Source organism: Megascapheus bottae, chromosome 11, assembly GCF_031878675.1.
Source record: "Megascapheus bottae isolate mThoBot1 chromosome 11, mThoBot2.hap1, whole genome shotgun sequence".
Taxonomy (NCBI): Eukaryota; Metazoa; Chordata; class Mammalia; order Rodentia; family Geomyidae; genus Megascapheus; species Megascapheus bottae.
The window spans coordinates 22,256,203-22,271,266 of NC_143519.1; the positions used below are offsets into that span (position 1 = coordinate 22,256,203).

The 15,064-nt window shown below is 38.4% G+C and overlaps 1 protein-coding gene across 1 annotated transcript in view; it reads right to left on the reverse strand.

Moving 5' to 3' along the window:
• The window catches only part of Scel (sciellin), a 115,058-nt gene that overhangs the window by 31,127 nt on the left and 68,867 nt on the right, over nucleotides 1-15,064 (reverse strand). The window contains exons 15-21 of the mRNA XM_090341782.1: nucleotides 13,407-13,466; nucleotides 8,812-8,856; nucleotides 7,748-7,807; nucleotides 7,411-7,470; nucleotides 5,764-5,823; nucleotides 4,319-4,378; nucleotides 3,575-3,634 (exon numbers count right to left, since the gene is read on the reverse strand). Of these exons, the coding sequence (XP_090197908.1) occupies nucleotides 3,575-3,634; nucleotides 4,319-4,378; nucleotides 5,764-5,823; nucleotides 7,411-7,470; nucleotides 7,748-7,807; nucleotides 8,812-8,856; nucleotides 13,407-13,466 (405 nt within the window). The remainder of the gene's footprint in view (nucleotides 1-3,574; nucleotides 3,635-4,318; nucleotides 4,379-5,763; nucleotides 5,824-7,410; nucleotides 7,471-7,747; nucleotides 7,808-8,811; nucleotides 8,857-13,406; nucleotides 13,467-15,064) is intronic.

Genomic DNA, 15,064 nt, shown 5'->3' on the forward strand with positions numbered 1-15,064 from the left:
AGACAGAGTTTGTCAGAAGGAAAAAAAAAGCAAATGTAGAAGCCCTGTAGAAAAATTAAAATAGGGGAGACATGGGTGGTGAGACTTTCTTGGGAAAATTGTCCAATACTATATGAGGTGGAAAAACACTGATACTTACAGAAGGAAAGAAACATGATTTGACTTTACTTTAAAAATGGCTACAGAGCTTCATGATGTATAGAAAAGGAGAAATTACAACTACTATTTTGAAAAGTCCCCAGAAATTTCATCCATACAAATATAAATACTCACACATTGCATTTAAGTTCCCTTGCACATATGCACTTTTACACATACAAAACTATACACATTCTTATATATATAGTGGCAAACACAAAGCAACACATATACAAAATTATGCACATGTACATCACATACACATGTATACTCTTAAACATTGCATTCATTTACATATAAGTACACACATCCACATGTGGGCATGTGCATGCTTAGACATGTGTTCACATGTATGTACACATAAAAACATTTCTATGCATGCACACATAGGTGTACACTCAAATATATATAAAACACAGTAAGCCAGGCACCAGAGGCTTATACCTATAATCCTAGCTACTGATGAGGCTGAGATTTGAGGATTACAGTTCAAAGACAATCTGGCCAGGAAAGTCCCTGAGAATCTTATCTCCAATTAATCACAGAAAAAGCTGGAAGTGGTGCTGTGCCTCAACTGGTAGCCTTAAGCAAAAAGGAGCTTGGAGACAGTGCCCAAGCCCAGAGTTTATGATCCACAAAGGCAACAAAAAATTATAATTTATAAATTGGAAAGGAAAATATGGATTTTCTTCCTGGAAGTCAAGGTAAACTAAAAATGTATGCACTAAGGTCCTAGGAAAGCATAATTCACTGGAACTGTTACTGGGATGACTTGTGGGTAGCATGTGCCATGCCCCAGAGTATTACAGTCCTTCTTCATTCAAAGACTAAACTACAGGTCAGGCATGCATGTAAGCAAGTACTACAACATGCACCCGGTCTTTCAGCCTCCCCTGCTGGCATTCAGAATTTCAGGTTACCTCCCAGCATCACCCAGTAGCCAATTGGATGACACTTTGTCCTCAAGCCTATATTTAAGACTGCACAGGCCTCTGGTTCATTGAGTGGTTGTGTTCCAACCATCCTCCAGCCAAGAGCACAATATGGCACGGCACACATCAAGTTTTTGCTAGCTGAGCCCTTGCCCTGCCAACAGGGCCTATGGGCATGGGTGACACATTTTAGAATCAACAAATAAGATCCTGCACAAAGTTAGTTGAATGGAAAGGAGTTCAAGGGAAACCACATAGAATTATTTGGTGCACTGTTTTCAGCAGCATGCCAACAAGCCCAATTTTGAAACTTTTTTCATGCTTTTTAAAATGTATTTTATTTATTTATTTATTTATTGCCAGTTCTGGGTCTTGAACTCAGGGCCTGAGCATTGCCGTTGGGCTTTCTCAAGGCTAGAGCTCTACCACTGGAGCCACAGCACTATTTCCAGTTTTTTTCTATGCATGTGGTACTGAGGAATAGAACCCGGGTCTTCGTGCGTGCTAGGCAAGCTCTCTTACCACTAGGCCCAACTCCCGGCCCTAAATTTATTTTTAATAAAAAGCAAGAGGACATAAGGTTTTTGGGTTGGCTCAACAATCTGTGGGCTAGAGAACTCTTTGAATCAAGTATGCTTTCTTGTGATTATTGTCGCTAAATACATACGTGCTACATACAAATATACCATGTACATAGAGTTCACATGCATACTTACACAGGTAAAGAGTATTTGTCCATACACACGTACCTATTAACACACATGTACTTATACACACTATTTTTACACATATACTTATATATATATACACATACTACTTATTCATACACTTAACATATCCATATAGGACTCATACTTCATATATAAGCATACATGCATTTCATGTAATTATACATATATGTCCATCCGTAGCTCAGTAAAGGTCAGTAAAAACTCCCAATTTCTCAGTATTTCATAATTACAAACTTCATCCAAGATTATAATGGAAGAGGCCTCTCTGCATCACTTGAACAGAATCAGTTCATATAATGTGTTTGGAGAAAGAAAAATAGTTTTAGCCCAAATCTCAATTTACTGTCTTGAATCCAATTGTTCAGAATTCTAATATGTCTATAAATATCTGATAAAAGGAAGAAGAGAGTTTTCAATGCCTTATCTCTTTTTGTTTTTATTTGTTTCAGAGTTTACTTTTATGAGCCCAGTGAGGTCTTGTCTCCTATGAATAAGGAAATGATTTTAATGAACTAGTTAAAGCACTAATCAAAAGAATAATGAAATGAAAAAAATCAAGAGGTGGCAGATATCCAAGTTCTCTGTGGTAATGTAAGTATTTGAAGTTCTAAGTGCAAATAAAAATTCTTCTCTGGGGCCGGGAGTTTGGCCTAGTGGTAGAGTGCTTGCCTAGCATGCACGAAGACCTGGGTTCAATTCCTTGGTACCCCACATACATAGCAAAAAGCCGGAAGTGGTCCTGAGGCTCAAGTGGTAGAGCTCTAGCCTTGAGAAAATCCAAGGACAGTGCTCAAGCCCTGAGCCCAAGCCCAGGACTGGCCAAAAAAAAAAAAAAAAAATCTTCTCTGGTATCTTGAGCTGAAGACCATTTAAGGTTGTTGGTTCGCCAGACTAATCTTTTGTATAAAATCATTTGTCTCAAAATAATGTCATGGTATGTAATAAAAAGCAAGAAAAATCTACCACATACAAAAGGAAAACAAATGATTCATTTCTTGGAGAGGGATAGATGCTACTTTGATGAATTTTCTGAAGAACACTCAGGCCACACCAGCTAAGTGACACCTAAGGGGGCAAAAGGAGTGGTAACGAATTGGGGATTACTGCCATGTCAACATAATTCCATGTAAGAATAAAAGAGGCAATGTCGTCTCCTCCCATCCCCCCACAACCACCACCCATCCTAGCTGTCTTCTGACACTACAGCTCTTCCACTAGGTGATTTATGAGAGCCTTAAGCAAGGTTCTGCTTTTTTCCTCTCATATCTATCTTGGACACTTCGGAAATTTTCTTTAAAATGCTATTGACTATGTTTCTTAGACAAGTTCAACTCAGTAGCTCATCCTAGCAATAAAGCAAAACCCCAATTCTGGGAGAAGGCAACTCACTTGCACATATTTAGACAATTACAGGGGAAAAATGTGTTTTTTATGAGGGATAAGAAGACATATGAATTGTCCATCTCCCTGCTAATAAAATAAGATCATGAAGCTAAAAAGCCAAATAATTTCCTCTTCTCATTATCACTTACAAAAATCGGAATTGAGGATATCATTAGGATTTACCCAAGTGTAATGGAAGGCACAGAAATAGAGGGAGAAAGGATAAACAAATGTAGCAGTGGTACTCACTACACATACTACATGGAAAATGAATTATACAACTTTTGGATGGGGATGGGAGGGGAAAACTGGAAGAAAGAGAGGAAAGGGGTTAACTGTAACTCCTCTGTAATCACCTTCATAACAATTAAAAATTGTCAAAAGACTTACCCACTGGTATTTCTGTTAGCTTTAGGAGTGATTTTGATGATATTATCAAGGTCTTCACCTCTTAAAAAAAAGTTTACATAAGTTTCAAAAATAGTCTTAATATTCTACATACTCTATATTTTATTGGAGAAAATTATTTAACTGATGTGAAATAGACTATTCCAAGTAAAGATCGGGGAAGAGTGAGACATAGAAAAAGGGAGAGTACATTTGTCCTAATCAGTAGAAACCTGGGACTCTCCTAGCAGAGATTTACAACAGAACAAAACATAGATTCATAAGGCCATATAGAATGACGCTAAATGAAAGGACCTCCAGGATATAGAAACAAAAGCCATATAATGAGTGATTGTTGTCATTAATGTACTATGTTATTTCTCATTTCTTTTGCTGTCCCTTGGTTATCTCATATTGTCACAGAATTTCACCTGGTTATCTGATATATTGTATATATGTTTATTTGGTTATTTGAAATAGGATAGAGAGGGGGGGAAACAAGATGAGGGGCAGGGTTGGGGGGAGTGAAATGGGGACCAAGACATGAGAAAGGGTATCAATGTATGTGAAGTAATGCACCTTCTATCTGGCGAATATAATGTAACCCTTCTATTAATTATAATAAAAATATATGAAAAAAAAGAAGGGAGAGTAATTCAAAGGTGTGATGCCTCCATGCCTCTGCACGGATCACCAACAAATCAGGGAGACATAGCCTTGATTCAGAGACACACATGCAGTTCTCACCTTCTGCTGGTTTTGTCAGTCCTAGCATCCACTTTAATAACAGATTCAAGATCTCGGCTTCTTTAGGGAAATAACAAAACAAAATAAAACATAAAAACTTTAAGTCAGGTAGGTTATAGACAATTTTCTCTGATTATCTGAATAAAAAAAAAAAGAAAGTCCTTAATATGATACCAGATGCCTTTGGGACCAAATGACTCCAAAGACATTTGAAATAATTATTCTTACCTTGATTCATTTCCAAAGTAGCACTTGGTTTCCAAATAGGCTTCTTATTTGCAGTTGTCTTATATTTATAATTCACATTAAAATGGTTTATGTTTGATTTTTTCTTTTTTTAATATTTTTATTGTAATTAATAAAAGGGTTACATGATATTTGGCAGATAGAAGGTGCATTAATTCACATACATTGATACCCTTTCACATGTCTTGGTCCCCATTACCCTCCCCTCCCACCCCCCCATCTTGGTTTTCCCCCTTTCCCTATCCAATTTCAAATAACCAAATACAAATATATCCAATATATCAGATAACAAAGTGAGATACTGTAACAATATGATATAACCAAGAGACAGCAAAAGAGATGAGAGATAACATAGTACATTAAGGGCATCAATCATTCATTATATGGCTTTTGTTTCAATATCCTGGAGGTCCTTTCAATTAGCTTCATACTATATGGCCTTATGTATCAAGGTTTTGCTCTATTGCGGATCTCTGCTAGTAGAGCCCAAGGTTTCTACTGATTATGACAAATTAGGGAAGCCATTGATCCTAAGTTCCTTTGAGTCTGGCTTACTTCACTTATTTGATTTTTTTTCTCAGTCTTTCCATTTCCTAAGAAACGGGGCGATGTTGTTTTTTCTGACAGCAGCATAGAATTCCATTGTGTATAAATATCACATCTTGTTGATCCACTCATCAACTGAGGGACATCTAGGTTGGTTCCATATCTTTGCTATGGTGAATAGTGCTGCAATGAACATTGTTGTGCTAGTGGATTTAGTATGTCCTTGTTTCTGGATGGTTGGGTAAATGCCAAGGAGTGCAATTGCTGGGTCACAGGGGAGCTCTATGGTTAGTCTTTTGAGGCACTGCCATACTGCTTTCCATAGTGGTTGAACGAGTTTGAACTCCCACCAACAGTGTAGTAGTAATCCCTCCTGGCCACATCTCCTCCGGCATCTGTTGTTATTAGTTTTCCTGATCCTCGCCATTCTAACTGGAATGAGGTGGAATCTTAGTGTTATGTTTGAATTTTTAAGAAAAATATTCTGTCTAGCTGATTTTCCTGTGCAATTTCTCTACATTTCACGTATGTGGTCCTTCATAGAAGTCTTCCATTCACTCCAAGGATCCTTAACAGTTCCACGACCAAAAAAAAAAAAATCCTAACACTCCTATTTAACAAGGTGTGAGGAGCTAACCTGAAGGTTGACTTACCTTTTCTCATTTTCATCAGTTCTTTGATTAACTTTATTAAGACTTCCAAAACTTTTGTTTCTTTATAATATTGATAAGTAGGGAGGGAGGAGGTAGAAGGGAGGGAGGGAGGGAGGGAGGGAGGGAGAGAGAGAGAGAGAGAGAGAGAGAGAGAGAGAGAGAGAGAGAGAGAGAGAGAGAGAGAGAGAGAGAGAGATTCAGTTGTAATTATCTGACTTCTATTTGTCCACACCTTGGTGGAGCTTTCCAAACTATTTCTAGATATATATAAGTACATATAACTCCATAAAGAAAATAGACTGTTTGCTGTCATCACTTATTCTCTTAAAAAATCACTTGCAATACTTGGCACATTTACATTATAATGTACATATAAGCCACATTACAATGTGCCTTTGATTGCCAATACTTTTTAAGCATACAGACATTGTTAAGTCGAGAACAGCTCCACCAAGATGGACTTGAAAAGCAAGAGTAATATTCTGGGCCCTGTTTGGTACCAATAAATGATTTTTAAAAATAGTTTTGACAATAAAAATAATGGTCACGTTAGATAAATGTAGACTAACCAAATACCAAGGAAGCAGATCATGTAGGGGAAAAAATAGTAGATATCTCATAAATCCTAACTCTTCACCATTTGACTCTTCTTGGAATTGTTTTTAATGAAATTGTCAAGAGTTTGGTTTTAGCCAGACTCAGTGGCTCAAGCCTGTAATCCTAGCTACTCAGGAGGCTGAGATCTGAGGATTGTGGTTCAAAGCCAGCCTAGGCACTAGAGTCCATGAGACTCTTATCTCCAATTAATTACCAGAAAACCAGAAGTGGCACTGTGGCTTCAGGGGTAGGCCAGTAGCCTTGAACTGAAGAGCTCAGGGAGAATGCCCAGGTCCAGAGTTCAAGCCCCATAACTGGGGAGGGGAGGGGAAAATTTAGTTTTATCAACATGAAAAATATTACCAGTAATAAAAGATCAGTTTTAAGTATTTTTATATCTATTTATCTTTTGACACTAATATTTCAGTTAGTCATTAACCCATTTTATCATAAAAATAAATAACATGGCTATTGATTAATACAAGGTAGAGAGGTATACAAGAAATATTACTACAAGATTCCAACTGCCAAATAAATGTCTTCTGTATTCTGAAATTTTTAGTGGTGAGTAGCCATATGAATAGAAATATCTAATGACCAATATATTTAGTTCATAAACAAGCCTGTTGTCCACTACCCATAAAACCAGTTAGGTTTCTTTCTTTTTTTCATATATTTTTTATTGTAATTAATAGAAGGGTTACATTATAGTTGCCAGATAGAAGGTACATTAATTCACGTACATTGATACCCTTTCTCATGTCTTGTTCCCCATTTCCCTCCCCCCACCCCCACCCCTCATCTTGTTTTCCCCCCTTCCCTATCCTGGGCATACCTTTCATTTTATGGACTAAAGAAGCAGAGTTTAAGCCCCAAGGTAGCGTCACTGAGAGTGGGGTTGGTGATAGAGCAAACACTGGTCATACAGTCTCTCCTTACCCTGGCTTAGAGCCTGTCACACCCACCTGCCTAGAACTGGCCCTGAATACAGAAAACAGTACTAGACAGTCTTGGGCCAACACAGAGTGGCCTGTCTTGAGTGAATCTTACCCTTTGCTGTCTTTGTTCATCCTGGTATTCACATAGATGAGACTTTCAAGACTTTGGGCTCTGTAAACACAGGGAAAAAATCCAATAAAGATGCATATTGAAATGAAATTGTGTGGTCTCTTGAAAGGTCATATACAATAAATAGCTCTATGAACTGCTCATTGACTCTTACTGAATGGGAGAGCAGACATCCTTCCAGGCAATTAAGTCAGAATGAAATGTACAATGCTGGGAGTACTCGACCATCTGCTAGTGCTAGTGCTTTTGAGTGGGAGGATGTGGCACCTCCCAGCTAAAGGCTGAAGGAGTAAAACAAATGATTTTCAGGTGCGCTTACCTTTTCGCTGTTTGCTCTGTCTTTGGGCTTGCTCTGAAGAGACCATCAAGACCTTGATTTCTTTAAATATATTGATTACAATTTTCATCAGTAATAATAACAGATGCCATATAAACAGATCCCTTTGATATCTGACACAGTAAATACAAATTGAGAAAGACAAGCCAAAGTTCTAAAAAATGATAAACTAAAATTACTTCATTCCAAACACACTTGGCTTGTTTTGCCAAAGGTGGACATTCTACCACCTTGAGCCACACCTCCACTTCAGACATTTTGCTGGTTAATTAGCAGTAAAAAGTTTCATGGAATTTCCTATCCAGGCTAGCCTTGAACCACTATCTTCAGATCTCAGCTTCCTGAGTAGTTGGATGAACGTGTGATCCACTAGTACTGTTCAGTGATTCTTGATTTAAAACTTTGTAATCCTTCAACAGTTTCCGATTTAAGTGATTTGTCAGTAGCCAGACCTTCTAATCATTATTCTCAAAACAGGATGTGACAATTCTATCTCATGAGCCTCAGATTAATGAATTCATTTGACATTTAAAAAATTTTTCACCTCCTACTTGGTCTCAGCTAGAGAGCTTGTTAGTATGCAAAGTATATTAGTATAAGAGTATACACAAAGTACACAGAGACAGTTAAAATTATAATGCCCTCTCTGCTGCCATTATTCACATTTCTTAGCATATTTTAACTTTTGTGATTATAAATGGTTCAAAATTAGGCCATAATGTTTCCTAAGATTTCAGTGGGCTTTAAAATGAAGTACTTGATAATTAAAAAAAATTCTGTTCTGAGTATATACTGGGGTAGCAATATTTCAAGAACAATGGTTGTTTATATGTAAGTACTTTAAATAGTGTATGCAAGTCAAAGACACTTTGGTATCTTTAGATTTCAAAAAACATTCACATTAATGGTGCAATATTCTACAATATTTTCCTCCAAGATTAGTAAGATATTTTGACTATATATATATATATATATCTTCATGCTCTAGTATAGGAAAGCTATTTTAATACAGAATTAATAGGACAAAACATATTTTTAAATCTTACCTATTCAAATTTTTGTTCATTTGGATGAGATTGTCCAGTTCTTCACTTTTGAAAGAAAATAATCTCATGTTAGTGAAGGTTGACCCAGAATCTAAAAACAGAGTCATCCTAATAAAAGTGCTCGGAAATCTGGTGCATCCCACCTTGACTATTGGCATAAACTCTATGTATCTTTCAGGGTAATCCTCAAGTATACTGAAGAAGCCTTTCCTGGCCTTCCAGCTGATAACTTCTTATCATGTTTGGAAAATGGGTAGCATTGGAGGGTTTTCTATCCCTTATGAACTTCTATTCACTATACTTTGTATTATAGCAATTACATACTTGTCGAATGTAATGTTTTCTTGTTCCACATACACACACCACTTAAAATGTACGACTGCATTTTACATGGCATCCTCTCTAGCCTTTAATATGGTGTCTTTAAGTAGATGCTTAAAATACATTTTTTGTCAGCTGGCAGACATTGATTGCAGAAAGGAAAGGCAAATATATTTATCAAACAGCATAGGGAAAATATACAGAATATTAAATCAAGTTTAGAAGCAACTAGCTTTTAGGGAGAATAATGTAGCCAAGATACTGAATGCTTCGTGTGTGTGCATGTGTGTGTGTGTGTGTGTGTGTGTGTGTGTGTGTGTGTGTACTCTCTATTACCTTTGGTCGTTGAAAGCCAGTATTTAAATAAATAAACCTTTCATGTATAAATTTAAAAAGATACTTTTTTGTGTGATCCTGAAACTCAGAGCCTCTCACTTGCTAGGGTGGCATTCTACCATTTAGGCCATGCCTCCAGCTTTGCTTTTTTGTTTTATTTTGTTTCTTGGTTGGTTGTGGGCCTTCAACTCTGGGCCTGGGCATTGTCTTTGAGCTCTTCAGGTCAAGGCTACCACTCTACCCCTTGAGCCACTTCCGGTTTTCTGGTGATTAACTGAAGATAAGAGTCTCATGAACTTTTTAGTGCCCAGGCTGGCTTTGAACCATAATGCTCAGATCTCAGCCTCCTGATTAGCTAGGATTACAGGAGTGAGCCACCTCACCTATCCAGCCTTGCTTTTTACTAGTTGTTTTGCAGATGGAGTCTTGCAAACTTTTCTGCTTAGGCCGGTCTCAAACAGTGATCTTCTGTACTTCAGCTTCCTGAGTAGCTAGGATTACAGATCTGCTGGTACCCTGCTACATGCATGCTTTTAATTGAATCGACAAATAAAGGGCACATTGATTAATTATAGATTCAGTCTTTGAACAATGTCCTCGCATAGAAAATAGAAACTGGAAGACACTGGCTTATCTGTAAATCTGGATTCTTTCTTGAATTCTCCTCTCACCTTATTCTAGGTCAGCTAAATTTGCTAACCTGTTTCCATGTTTGGGAACACAAAGCACTTTCTGCCTGTTTGTTCTGGGGTAAATCTATTTAAGCTAAGCTTCTAGATGGGAGAATTTCAACTACATGGACTCAGCTCTCTTCCCCACATACACAGCCAGGGGAGTGACGTGTTTCCCGAGGCTCTTGGCTGCTTCCTTCAGTTTGCTACCCACAGTGTCTTCCTTTCTTTTCTCCTCCACCCACTCCATCTCCATTTTTCCTGCCCACTTCATGTAGTTTTTCCATTCACAAATCCCAGTTCTTTCCTCTTGCTGCTTTAGAGGCACACCATTTTACAGCTCACTCAATGAATGTCCCTGAGCTGAGTCATCTCTGGTGTTGAGCAGAAAGCCTTAAAATCTAAAAACTCAGTTACGTCACATTCAAGCTTCCACATTAGAAATCAGGAAGCTTGACTCCATCCCAATGTAGGGGATACCACTTCTCATGGGTCAGCTGCCTGGGCTCTAAGACAGTTGCCTTTGTTGTGTGGGCTCCCTTTCCCCCATCTGTAAAATGGGACTGTTCATATTAGTTGTCTAGGGAAAGAACTGGCAAGTTAATGCATTATATATGCACTACCTTGCCTAATGCACAATGCCTGGCAAGCCATTGATTGTGGCCAACATAATAAATAGGACCTTGTCAATAATAAACTTTACATTAATACATGCTTGCCATATTTCTTTTATAACTGAATGTAGAGGCAACAAAACATTACCTCAAGCTTAGTGAGATGACATGGCTGGATCTCATATAGAGGGGAAAGATAAGTGGTATAATGCTAGTGTCAGAATAGCTGTGACAGTACGCCTGCTAAATTCCCTTAACAAGTGTTAACTACCTCTACATAGATTGTCTCACATAATCTTATATATCTAAGGATAGAATTCCAAGTTCAGAATAAATGGTGACATATATTTTTACATTGTTACTGTAATGTCCCCTCCCCCTAAAAAAGACTAACAGTCTATCAATGTGGGAAACAAACACTACTTAGTAGCCTAACATGGTTCTCCATTGTTTGTTTTCTGGGTGGTCCTGGGGTTTGAACTCAGGGTTTCACACTTGCTAGGAAGGTACTCTACCACTTGAGCTATACCTCCAGCCCTATTGGTTAACTAACTCTGGGGCTGCATTCAGAGGGAAAGAACAAACCCACGAATCCTGTAAAATCAGTGCAGACCTTTCTGACTGGCATGAGAGTCACAAATAAGAATCTCGGGATCTGAGAATCATGAGAAGACACTGTGATAAATTAATGCAAATGGAAACTATGTACCTAAGCTTTCAAAGATGACTGTAAATTGATGAAAGCTTTGGCTATCAACTTTCACCATTGCATTTGCAACAAATTAAATGTTGCCCATCAGATAGCAGGAATGCCTTCTTCCACAAAGAACAGCTCAGATAAATAAAGCTGTCTCTGTCTCTGTTGGACAGGCCACCATATGTTATCTGTGACTGTGAGATTTGAGTTTTGTGGATTGAGAATGGGTAGGGGAAAGTTAACCCAACTGCTATTCTTGTTGCTTTTGTTTGACTTATGCAGAACTACAAATTCCCATCAATATCACTCACTTATCTCCCCCCAAACATCCCCATCACCTGCCAAGAATATTGTCCAGTTCCCATTGAAAGCAAAATATTCCCTCAAATGAAAGTAAATGAATAGAATTAGGAGACCTACAAATTTAAATGAAAGGGAAAATGGGAATGAAACACCCTGGCTATTTGAGAACTCCTGATTCATGGATCCTAGTAGCTTACAAATTTGCATAGAAAAGCCAAACTCTTCTGCTTTCTTCTTTGCCTATGGTGGACTGCAGCCTCTAGTAACATTTTTCAATCCTGGAGACTGAACTCCAGGGCCTGAGCACTGTTGTTGGGCCTTCTCAAGGCTAGAGCTCTACCACTTGAGTCACAGTACCACGCCTAGCTATTCTATGTATGTGGTACTGAGGAATGCAACCCGGCTCTTCACACATGCTAGGGGCAAGCACTCTACCACTAGGCCAAACTCCTGGCCCCTCTAATAACATTCTTATAATCATTAAACAATGAAAAGGTATGCAGGTCTGGGATGTAAACAATGGAACGTTTATATCCAGGATGTTCTCATTGCTCATGATTTTACCATAGCCTACTATATAAACACCTCCTTTGAGCCAGTAGACTACCTGAGCATTGCTGAGATGATAGGGAAAATGGTGCCTTTACACCAATAGCATGAGACAAAGGCAACTGTGATTAGGTGTGAGGTATGAATAATGTGGTTCTGATTGACTAAAGAGGCAGAAGTCACATCTCATTGAATCACTTAGAGGTCACTTTCCAGAGGAAATGATCTGAAACTTCCGAGGTGGTAGGCTTTGCACAAGTTGATATGATGACCCTCAGGATGGGCAAGCTTGCTGTGTAGACAGGATGGCATAAACAAGTCAGAACATCTGGGAATTACAGAAAAGGAAGCCATCTCATCTGGCACAGAACACAGAATAAATACATGGTTGGAGGCAGAAATAATTGGAAACAGCCTAGCCAAGGCCTTCAAGAAGGTTACAAATAATCAGACAGTTAATAGCAGAAATAATGGCTATTTGGGGCAGAAAGAACTCTAGTATTGATTGGGGAGCAATGGTTTAGAAAGATGAGACTGAAGGAACATGTGAATAGCCACATTAATGTTATTAGAGAATGAGTTTTTAAACTGGGTAAGGTCATATGGTCAAGAGAGGCATTTCAGATGTTCAAGTCATCCATGCCTCTTTCATACAGAGGATGAAGTATCAAGAACCAGTCCAAGGTCTGTGGATGTAGCTCAGTGACAGAGCACTGTTCTCACATATATGAAGCCCTGGGTCCCACGTCGAGCAATAATCAAACAAACCAATCCAGAATGATTCCAGAAAGGTGAGCACTTTGGAACAAAAGTTGACCATGGCTTAGTACATCCTCAATGAAAGTGTGAGCAAAGAGGAAGGTTTAGACCAGCAACACAAGTTCAGGGCTAGAGACTTAGAACAGGGTTGGACAGCTGATGTCACCAGGATGAGGAACATCACTGGGAGAAGAAGCAGAGGAAGAAGACTGTACCCGTTCCATGATTTTTTCTCTTAAATCATATGTAGCAAACTTCATGGCTCATATTTGGATTTTTAAAGATACTAGCTAGGATGAAACACAAAAAGGGAAAAAATCAAGCTTAGAGCTTGAGAGCACTCACCCCTTGTCAGCTTTCTGAAGTGAACTAGCCACTCTCACAATGTTATCCAGATCCTGACTCCTTCAAGCAAAGAAAAAGAAAGAGCAATGTCAGGGAGCTAGGAACAAAAGAGCTGTAAGTTTTCATCGGTTACTAGTGAAGTGTTAACTCAAGTATTGCTGACTTGCGTAGAATGACAAAATGGTCCTAACAAACAAGCTCATGGCCCATGTACACAGCCATCTCCCATCCACACAAGCATACACTACCCGTGCCCTACATATCTGTCACCACTCTGCCTTGGGGTTGGCTCTACCACCTAGCACTGCATTTTTCTCTTAAAATATTAGTGACTTCCAAGGTCTGCACTTTAAAAAGAGATGTAAATAATATAATTGAAGTTGTACATATATATATATATATATTTGAAAACAGCATTGTAAAACATTACAATTTGTGAGCAATGTTACTTTACAAGAAAAGAATGGAAGGAGGGAATAACTGTCCATATCAACACAGAATTGTGTGGTAAAGACATCAGGAGTGTATCTCCTAGATCCAAGGAGCATTAAGCAATGAATGCCAGACATTGAATTAATCCCTCCAATAGGATGAAAATATATGTATCAGGTATCTCAAAGGAAGAACTTCTATTTTAAATGGTAGGCCCAATAGAAGTGTCTAATGGTTAAAGGGTGGAATCCCATTGGACCTCTGTAGACCATGGAAAGGAAAAGCAAGGCGAACTTTTCTAGGTTTATCTGTCATTAAGGCTTGTGTGTCGTCGATGGTTAGTAGGATTGTTTGAAGAATGGAAGGCAAGTGAGTTGGACAATGCCATCTATATTTGGTGATTCAGAGGCTACTTAGGGGTCTGAGATTAGTTCAATCAGCCTGGGCATGAAAGTCCATGAGACTTTTATCTCCAATCAACCACCAGAAAAAGTGGAAGTGGTGCTAACCACTCAAAGTGCTAGTGGTAGAGCGCTAGTCTTGTCTTGAGCTTAAGAGTTCAGGAACAGCACCCAGGTCCAGAGTTCAAGTCCCACGAACAACAGACAGAAGGAAGGAAGGAAGAAAAAAAGGAAGGAAGGAAGGAAGGAAGAAAGGAAGGAAGGAAACACAAGAAAGCAAAAGGTTTTGAAGAGTCCCACTGCAGACAATTTTATGGTTTTCTTTCACAGATGATATATGCCATTGTAAGACATAAGAGAAGCAGTCTGAGAAATGCTGAAGGTTTTATAATAAGTTTTTAGGGAAAAGGAAAGGATTCATTTAAAATAGTTTATTATTTTAAACTGGGACTCACTTTGAAAACTTTGCAGTCAAAAACATTTTGACTGGGGCCAGGAGTGTGGCCTAGTGGTAGAGTGCTTGCCTTAGCATGCATGAAGCTCAGTACCACATAAAAAAACATGGAAGTGGTACTATGGCTCAAGTGGTAGAGCACTAGCCTTGGAAAGCCCAAGGACATTGCTCAGGCCCTGAGTTCAAGCCCCAAGACTGACAAAAAAATAAAAAAGAAACAAAGAAAGAAAAACTTTTTGACTGAAAATTGATTTATCCTGCTGACAAACCTTTAAAATGACATTGCTTACAAGTACTTTCAAAAGTACTTGTAAGTACATTTTTCTCCAAATGAAGGAGATATAGCCAGAACAGATGCTGAAGAAGATAGG